The sequence below is a fragment of the Epargyreus clarus genome, unplaced genomic scaffold (assembly GCF_041222505.1).
Source record: "Epargyreus clarus isolate Ecla_fem2 unplaced genomic scaffold, WU_Ecla_fem_2.2 ptg000024l, whole genome shotgun sequence".
Classification (NCBI taxonomy): domain Eukaryota; kingdom Metazoa; phylum Arthropoda; class Insecta; order Lepidoptera; family Hesperiidae; genus Epargyreus; species Epargyreus clarus.
The window spans coordinates 525563-535142 of NW_027332231.1; the positions used below are offsets into that span (position 1 = coordinate 525563).

The 9580-nt window shown below is 54.1% G+C and overlaps 1 protein-coding gene across 6 annotated transcripts in view; it reads left to right on the forward strand.

Moving 5' to 3' along the window:
- RanBPM (Ran-binding protein M) overlaps nucleotides 1-7325 on the forward strand; it is a 60296-nt gene extending 52971 nt beyond the window's left edge. For 2 of the 6 annotated variants that reach the window (XM_073086590.1, XM_073086586.1), the window contains 2 exons: nucleotides 107-218; nucleotides 7140-7322. In XM_073086590.1, the coding sequence (XP_072942691.1) occupies nucleotides 107-218; nucleotides 7140-7273 (246 nt within the window). In that variant the 3' untranslated portion in view covers nucleotides 7274-7322. Of the gene's footprint in view, nucleotides 1-106; nucleotides 219-7139 lie in introns of all 6 variants that reach the window. The other 4 variants (XM_073086585.1, XM_073086589.1, XM_073086587.1 and 1 more) reach the window with 4 other exon arrangements.
- The last annotated feature ends 2255 nt before the right edge of the window (nucleotides 7326-9580 follow it).

A 9580-nucleotide genomic window follows, 5' to 3' on the forward strand; every position in this document is an offset into this window, starting at 1 on the left:
TGAAATGTGAAAACATTTTTATAAATTTTGTCACTTAAATAAAATCATATTAATTTGTACGTATACGTGTACAGTAGCAGTATAGTATGTGTGTTAACATTTCCAGGACGCGTTCAGCTTGCTGGCGTACAGCAACCCGTGGGACAGCCCCGTGGGCTGGCAGCTGGAGCCCGTGCGCCGCGAGGCCGTCTGCGAGGCGCTCAACTCCGCCATACTCGGTAACCTAACCTGCGCGTAACTCGTCACCGGACTTACGCCGTTTGTCCACCGCCACCGGCACCGAGCCGATACCGATAATTAATGACGGCACCGAAGTAGCGTACATACATTCACTATAGGCGCTTGTCCATCGCACGTCCGTCACCCGAGCACCGTCATCCCGGCCGCCGATATTTCGAGTAGATCGGCGTGACCGCTAGATCGGCACCGATATTATGACGGGCCGATGTGCCGGCTATATAAAACACGTTGGAATTTGTCCATACCCTGCCGTCGCACGCGTGACAGCTGTAACAAAATATACCGCCGATATTGGTCGCGGTGGACAAACTATCGCCGTCACGACATATTAAAATCGACCCGAAATAATCTCGTTCTCGGTATCGGCTCCCTGACGGTTCGGTAGACAAACGACCTTTTTTTTTTTTTTTTTTTTTATTTTTTTTTTATTTTTTTTTTGTTTTCGAGGGGGAAACCTTCGAAAGGTACTCGGTGCCGTGGGAGCGACACAGAGTTATGTGGGATTCTTACCGCACTAAAACCCCCCCGGTGGCCGTCCTCGGCGCTGCGTAAAGGACTCCGGGATCTCCATAGGAACGCAACCGGAGTCCTCTTAGCGCGTTGCCCCGTCGGGCTCCGTCCAGGTGAGCATGCCGCTCGCCGCACCGTCTGTTGTACACGACGGTATGCGACCACACATACCGCCGTCCTTCCCGGGGTTGCTGGCCGGACGGTTTGAGCTCCCACTCTTGCCGCCCGCAACCCCGGAAGCCCCTTTTAGTCGCCTCTTACGACAGGCAGGGGATACCGTAGCCCTATTCTGGTCCCGGAACTACAGGGACACCGCGCCGGGGGCCCTTATCTACGGCCGCGGCGACTCCTCCTCCGAGCGGGTTCAGCGCGCTCCCTAGCTCGTTCGGCGTCTTCCTTCGCAGACATGACCACGTCGCAGAAGGTGATCATGCCGTTCCAGGCTTCGCTGCGCTGAACCATTGCCCCAACGATGGCTGACGGAGACAGATCCTGTCCCACTTTTTCGACAAGGATCCGCCGCTGCGACTCCCACGCTGGGCAGTACTGCAGCGTGTGCTGTGCGGAGTCCTCGTCGTGCCCACAGTGATGGCACTGGGCCGTCTCCTCTCTTTGTATCCTATTCAGATACTCACCGAAACAGCCATGTCCGGTGAGTATCTGAGTAAGCCGGTAGGTCACTCTACCCCTGCTCTTCAGCCAGGCCCGAAAGTTCGGTAAGATAGCGTCAACCACCCTTTGGCGTATGTTCCGCGGCTCCTGGAGCCGTTCGCGCCAGCACCTCAGAGCGCGCCATCTGGCTCTCCTCCGAAGCGCTCCGATCGTCTCTTCGTTGAAGGGTTCAGTCCCCTGACGGAGGACGCGGATCTTATGGAAGACCCGTGCGTCCATATCCGCCAGAATGTCCAGGGGCGGAAACCGCCCGAGGACTGTCGCCGCCTCATACGATATGGAACGATACCCACGGGCGACTCTGATTGCGATCGTACGTTGCGCGGAATTCAGCTTCCGCGCACGGCGCCGGCTGGCAGACAACTTGTCCGACCACACTGGCGCACCGTAGAGCGCAATCGAGCGTATCACACCCGCGTAGAGGCGGCGGACTTCTTCCCTTGGTCCCCCGAGATTTGGCAGCAGTCTGTGCATAGCACCCGCTACCTTATGAATTCGAGGGACGAGACGGTCGAAGTGCTCGTCGAAGCACCAGCGGCTGTCCAGTGTTAGGCCAAGGTACTTCATGAACCTGCCTATCCGGACGTCCGCTTCACCGACACGCACTGAGGTCTCAGCTGGCTCGACTCTCGGCCTGCGGCCGTGGAACCATATCGCCTCGGTTTTCTGGGGCGCTATCTGTAGGCCCAACTCGCGAATCTTCGCTACGACGCGTGCCACCCCGAGCTCTGCTAGCCGTACCGTTCTCGTAAAACACACCCCTTCAGTGAGAACGAGGGTGTCATCGGCGTAGCAGACGATGCTCACTCCTGATGGGAGCACCGTTCTCAGCACCGCGTCATATGCGATATTCCACAATAGTGGGCCCAGTACCGAACCTTGCGGCACCCCGCGCATGACGTTCCTCCCGCGAACGCTCCCATAGCGACCTGGGAAGCGGATACACCTGTCCGACAAGTAGGCCTTCAACACTTCCTGTATATAGGAAGGCACTTGGTGAACAGACAGGCCCTCCATGATCGCTCTCCAGGGCAGAGAGTTAAAAGCGTTGACAATGTCAAGGCTTACTGCCAAGACTACTCTACCCTGGGATATGGCCTGCTCTGAGAGCATTCGGACTCTGAGGATGGCGTCCACCGTTGAACGCCGCTGCCGGAAGCCGAACTGATTGTCGGAGAGGTCCGGGCCATAACACGCTAAGTGCTGGCTAATTCGAGAAGAAATGATCCTCTCGAATAGCTTGCCCGCCTCATCCAACAAACAGATGGGTCTGTACGCTGATGGAGAGTCTCGAGGCTTGCCCCACTTGTGCAACAGCACCAGCCTCGCCTGCCTCCACACCGACGGAAATCGTCCATAGCGGAAGCAGGCGGTGAGCAGGTTTTGCAGCCTCCCCCCCAGCACTGTCAGCGCCAAGACCCAAGCCTGGCCTGGGATACCATCCGGCCCCGGAGCAGTGTTTCGCCTCGCCATGCGCTTTATGGCTCCGTCGAGCTCACAATCAGTGACCGCCAGGTCATCCGTCCAACCAGGGAGATCCAGCGACGCGGCGGGATGACCCGCTTCGTCAGTGGTTCCTGGAAACAGGCTGTCCACCACTGTATCCACGAAATGCGGGTCCAGAGTTTCCGTGAGAGGAGGCACCCATGGACGTAACTTACCGAGCACCATCCTGTACGGGCGTCCCCATGGGTCTCGGTCAAGCCCCTCCACGAGCGCGCTCCAGTTCCGGGCCTTGCTTTCGGCGATTGCGCCCTGAAGCAACGTTGTTGCGGCCCGGTACTCCACGTACTTCTCCTCCCTTTCCGCGGCGCTGGCCGACCGGCGTCGTCGAGCCCGAGTGTACTGACGTCTGGCGCGCAGGCAGGCTGCACGCAACCGTGCGATGCGCTCCGTCCACCAGTACACAGGACGTCTCCAACCAGGTCTGACACGCGGCATCGCGATATCGCAGATGGTCGCCATGTCATCCCTGAGCCGGATCGCTTCCCGTTCGAGATCGAGCCGGTCAACCCCCTCAGCGGCACTAGACGAGTCTGCGACATGGGCCGCAGCTACGAGCAGATCTCGGTTGAGCCGCTTCAATGCCCAACGACGCGGCTGGTCGTTTGCACGGCGGACGTCCGCTGCCGGAAGCTGTAACACCACGTCTACCAATATTTGGCGATGGTCGGACAACGTGACTAGGTCTTCGGCCACTCTCCAGCCCGTGACCAAACGCTCGGCAGAAAGAGTCGCCCAAGAAAGGTCTACGACCGACTCTCCCTGCCAACGCACACACGTGCTGACCGAGCCACGATTCAGCCCAACCCGGCTGCCCATTCGAGCGTTGCCCTTCCCTTGACACTGTCTCGTCTGTTTCCCCAAACCCTCGAATGGGCGTTAAAATCGCCCATCACGAGTACCGGTCGAGGAAGACAGGACCGAACACAGATTGCCACACGGTCAAGGAACGTCTCGAATACCGCCAAAGTGCAGTTCGGGGATATATAGCATCCCAGTACCGCCAAGGGACCCCACTCCACTGCGACTATGCCCCGCTCGGAGTGGAGTCTAGAGAACGGGGGATCTCCCACACCACCCGCCCAGTACACGGCGACGGACTGCGCATCGTCTCCTACCCACCGCGGATGCTCTGGAACTCTATAGGGCTCCGCCACCACTGCCAAAGAAACTGAACAGTCCACGAGGCATTGCTGGAGCAAGTCCTGCGCCCCGCGGCAATGGTTCAGGTTCCCCTGGAGTATTTTAAGTGACGGAGACCTATCCATTAGGAGTCCATCGCTTCCGCTGGCGGACAATGGGACGAAGCGCTGGTATGCGCAGGCCCATCTGTCCGTGCCGAGCTAGCAGCTTTGGCCACTGTCTCGTCACCTCCGTTGCCTCTTTTCCTCCTTTTCGGAGGAGTGCACCTCTTGCTACCCAGGCGGTGGTCAGATGGACGACCGAGGTCCGCGCATAGGGCGCATTTCGGTACCTGCGCTCCGCATTGGCGCGCCCTATGACCAGGCTCGCCACATACGTAGCACAGTGCGCTCCTATCCCTGGTGCTGGTACACTGGTGCCGAGCATGCCCCATCTCTAGGCAACGGAAGCATTGGAGTGACCTAGCCGGCAGTATCTCCACTCTGGCGGACACCCACCCGACAAGTAGTCGCTTCGCAGCGGCCAGCTTGCGGATGGCTGTGAGGGGACAGCGCACCCATACTGTCCCCAAAGTCGAAGGTTTCCGCCGAATCTCGCCGACTTTAACGTCGGTGACGGCGCACCCGCAGGCCGCAGCGATGGCGCCGGCGACATCTTCCTGGGTGACGGAATCGTCTAGATCCATCACCCTGGCCTCCCCTTGTTTAGAAGGTCTCGCCACCTTAACGCCCATCTCAGCCACGACTGCTTGCAGCTTCCCTGCGAGTGCGTCGGCCTTGGCGGCACTGTCCTCGCCAGCCACTTCGATCAGTAAGCCACCGTTGAGGGCTTTCTTCTGGCGCACCTCAGCGATGCCAAGATCGGTCAAATTAATCCGTCCCTTCGCGGTCCTCATAACGTCAGCGTAGGTGACGTGAGACCCCTCGGGCACCGTTACGGTGACTGCCGCCGACTTCGGCACTCGCGGAAGCCTCTGCTTGGTAGCCTTCGTCCTACCGGCTCGGCCCTTCTGGGTTACCTGAGCCGCCGGTGCAGCATTGGCTGCAAGAGGCCGCTGAGGGACATTCTTGCCTCGCCCGCGACTCGGAGATTGCCTCCGGGCTGGCTCCACTCGGCTCGGCGGCGGGGGACGTTCCTTAGCCCTGGCTTTGCGCCCCACTACAGTCACCCAAGTCTCCGCTTGCGCAGCTGAGGTAGAAGCGACTGTAGGCCGCACCGGCACTTTAGCCACTGGGGGACTAGCGGGCGTGACCTTTTGCCCAATGGGAGGCCGGATCGCTCTGCCTGGGAAGAGCTCGTCCCGAAATGACGCCAGTTTCTTGTCTATGATAGACCCAATGCGATCCATCAAAGCGTTCTCCCAGTTTCCGGTCTTCCTCGGTTCTGCGCGGGGCGGCTCCGTTCTAATCGGGACTTTATCACGGCGTAACTCATTCAGTTCCGCCGTGAGAGCCTCCACCTTCCCGTGCAGGCTAGCAAGCTGGGAACGCAATGTCGCATTCTCCTTTTCCAGGTGTGCAGTGGTCGCCCGCTGCACCACCTCTGTCGCTGCTGCCTGCACATAGCGCACGGCCAAGCGTATGGTGCGCACCATGTCCCCCTTCAAGTTGCGTGACTTGTCCGCAACCTTCTCTATTATCTCTAGGTTCTCGATTATACGAGAACCTAGGTCACCAGTGGGCTGCTCATTCATCTCCCGGCATAGTTCTTCAGCGCTCGGGAGAGAAGTCTTTGCTTTAGACTTATCTACTGGCAATGGGGGCTCCAGGAAACCTTCCTCATCTCTGCCTGACTGTGGCTTCACGGTCTTCCTTTTGGGCCGCTCGCTTCCGCTGTTATTCGCCGGTAGCGCTCTCTTGCGGGCGCATATCGACTTGGCCGTGGACTGTTCCGACACTCCTGACATAAAGGAACAGTCCGACAACTCGTCCGTGTCTGATGAGACGGCTGTTGTGGGCGGGGCTACTGCCTTACTCTTAACCTGCCGCGTCTTCCTCCTCGCCGCTGGCACAGCGGGCAATTTCTCCATCTCGCTTTGCAAATCAGTGTCCGGTATCGATGAGCCTTGGTCGTGTTTACGAAGGTCGGCGGATTGCCGACCTACGAGGCAGTTGTTGCCCCCTCCAGAGAACGTGGGGCTGCCCTCCGCCGTAGCAGAGGGGTGGGATTCTCCCTTTCGGTACCCACCTGGAGACCGTTTTCACAACGTGCCTTTTCCATGATTTGCTTGTTTTAAGGGGTAAGCTCCCCTGGGCCGCTCTTAGTCTGGTCCTTCACCCTTCGCCTTCCGGTATGAGTAACTCTGCCGTATAGCCTCGGGGATCATTAGGACACACAAGCCCCCCCACCACGACAAGGTGGCAGCCCGTTCGAGGGGGAGACAAACGACCTTAGGGTGCATTTCCACCGGAGATGTGCGAGGTGGCTGGGTTATGAATGTGTGTCAAATCAGACAAAGTGGCTGAGCCAGATGAGTACAAAATCCACCGGCATTTCAATACCTTGCACGCGTGTACGCGTGTGGAGACAAGGCAGTTTAAGGCGAGACGAGAGAGGCGTGTGAGAGTGGCGAGTGAATGATTGATGAGTTGTTTGGTGTTAAATAAATAAATAAATGAAAGAATGAGTGGTGAGTGAATGCGTGGTGAGCGAGGAAATGGTGAGTGATAGACAAAACAATAAATGGGTGTTGAGTGAGAGATGTGTAGCGGTTGAAAGAGTGAGTATGTTAATGGGCGAGTGCGTGAGCGTGCGTGAGTGCTGAGTGCGTGATGAGTGAATGAGTAGCGACTGCGGGAATTAATGAGCGAATTTTATTTAAATGAATTATTAGGGTTTTTTGTTTCATTTTGTTGGATTGTAAGTAATAGAATTGTAGAAATATTATTAAATTTTTATATTTGCAATTACAACATTTTATTAGAACATGAAAAATGCTGTGTTAATAATAATTATTTTTGTTATTGTACTGATATTGTTTAATAAATAATGATTTACAATTGTTATGTTTTTTTTGTGTAATTATAGAGCAGGATAAATATTGATGTTCCGGTATGTATCGGTGGTTGCAGAGTCTCAGGGCATGCAGTGGATCTCCCCGGTGGAGGCGTGCGTGTCGCACTCGCGCGAGCTGCTGCGGCGCATGGCGCGCGCGGCGCTCGGCGCGTGCGCGTTCGCCGACCTGCCCGCGCTGCTGCGCCGCTGACCCCGCCGCGCGCGCCGCCACCGCCACCGCCACCGCCGCCGCCGCGAGCGCCGCCACCGCGACGCGTAGGCGGGCCGCGCGCGCAAAGCCACCGCCACCGCCGCCGCCACCACCGCGCCATAATTGTGGCGTGAACCGCCACCGCCATCGTCGCTGTTCGGACACTCGCGTTGTTAATGGCGTGCACCGCCACCGCCACCGCCGCCGCCAACACTGCGCCGTAGTTGTGGCGTGTACCGCCGCCGCCATCGTCGCCTCTCGGACACTCGTGTTGTTAATGGCGTTATCGCTACTCGAACGCTCGTGTCGTTGCGGTGTAAACCGCCATCGTCGCCGCCGCCGCCAAGACCGCGCCCCAGTGGTTGTGGCGTGAACCGCCACCGCCAAGACCGCGCCCCAGTGGTTGTGGCGTGAACCGCCACCGCCATCGTCGCCGCTGCTCGGACACTCGCGTTGTTAACGGCGCGCACGGCCACCGCCGCTCAGACGCTCGTATTGTTAGCGGCAAGCACCACCGTCGCCATACCGGTGTTGGTGACGTCACGCACGGGCACCGCGATCGCAACGTTTGCACCAGGTGCGGCCACCTTCGCCATTAAGACACTGGTGTTGGTTTTGCGCGCAGCACTATCATCGCCATTCGGATCCTAACGTCATTAGCGGCGAGCCCCGCTAACATCTTCCCGAATACCACAACGCCGGTGTTTATGCGGCGCGCCAACACGAGCAGCCTCGACGCGGGTGCGCTACGTCTCCGGACGCTGCACTGACTGTGCTAATTATATTGCTTTAAATTAGATACGTGCGTAGCCGACGGCCATTCTGTGTTCATGATGAATTCCACCGCGATCGGTGCCTACTACGACGTTCAAATAATCAAAGAGACTTCATTTTTTATATGGTTAATGTGCTCCATAGTGTCTCAGTGTCTATACGGAAATGCGACGTCTTAATTAGTGGTTCAGTGTTTTCTAGTGATGTTCAGTGCTGTTCAGTGAAAATTTATCGTTTCATTTCAAGCTCTAATAATTATATTTAGTAACCTTATACATAGTTACGTTTCCCAGGTCTACCTGTACTACTATATCTCTAAATCTGTTACAACTTAAGACATCTCGACCCTCCATGTAACAAATAACATTTCTATTACTGACTATATAATAAACAGCGTTATCATGTAAAAATATTTTGTGCTTATATTGTACCATTGGGGTCGATAATAGCATAATAGAAATGTCTTATATACTTACAGTTGAACCGGCTAAGCCCACTTTTTGTAGGAGACAATAGCTCAAGTTAAGCTGGCTTGCTACAGAAATAAATTTTACGTTGGTACTGAATAATATTTGATTAAATTACCTATTTTTTAGATGTACATTACGTTTCTTCATTATGGAATTACAAAACTATAGAATCGGAAGAAAATTTGTCATCAAGTGTATCTGCTAGGTTAGGATTTGAACCTGGAACTTCTTGAGACATGGTAGTCACATCAGACATGTATGTTTATACAATAAAAATACTATTAACATTGTAGCCTTTTTAAAATAGAAATGGCTGTATATAGCTTTGCTTTGCTTATACTGTACTCCTATCGTGGTACTGAAGCAAATGTATGCATCAAGTTACTGTTTTATACTATAACCAACTTTTATAAACTACAATACTACTATATAAAGCGTTTAGTAAAGTCGGTAGTAACTTTTAGTATGGCGGAATTTGTCGTTTTATAATCATACAAATGTATCTGGCCTGTCAAACTAGTATGTAAAGAATACAATAGATTTAGTACAATAGTTTATACGAATATGTAAATAGGATCAATTTCTGAGATATTCGATAAATGTTACGCACATTCAATGCCTTAAAAATTGAAGGAAAATAATTATGTCGTATTTTTATGGGAGTTAAGTGTCTGTCGTTTGGTGTGATGAAGTTTTGCAGGACTGAATGTAGGGCTCGGTTGACAGTTATTCTTTTAATCTATTTAAAACTAATTACTTGTATTAAAAGCATCATATTTGCTACCTTATTCTCTACGTAATTCAAGTGTTTACTTTATTTTTAACAGTTAAAATAACAGGTCTTAAACACTATTGTAATGTCTTGATAACATTGGAAAGTGTGAAATGATATCTAACTTATTGCATTGAATATGTGTAAGTCAAAAGAGTGTGTCGTTTAGTTGGTTCAATTCTTAGTAAATTGCAAGTGGTTATATAATGTAAAATATACCGTATACTATAAACTCGTATATTAAGGCTTACGCGGCGGGCGTTTATGTGGAGACTCGAGCGGTAAACGAAG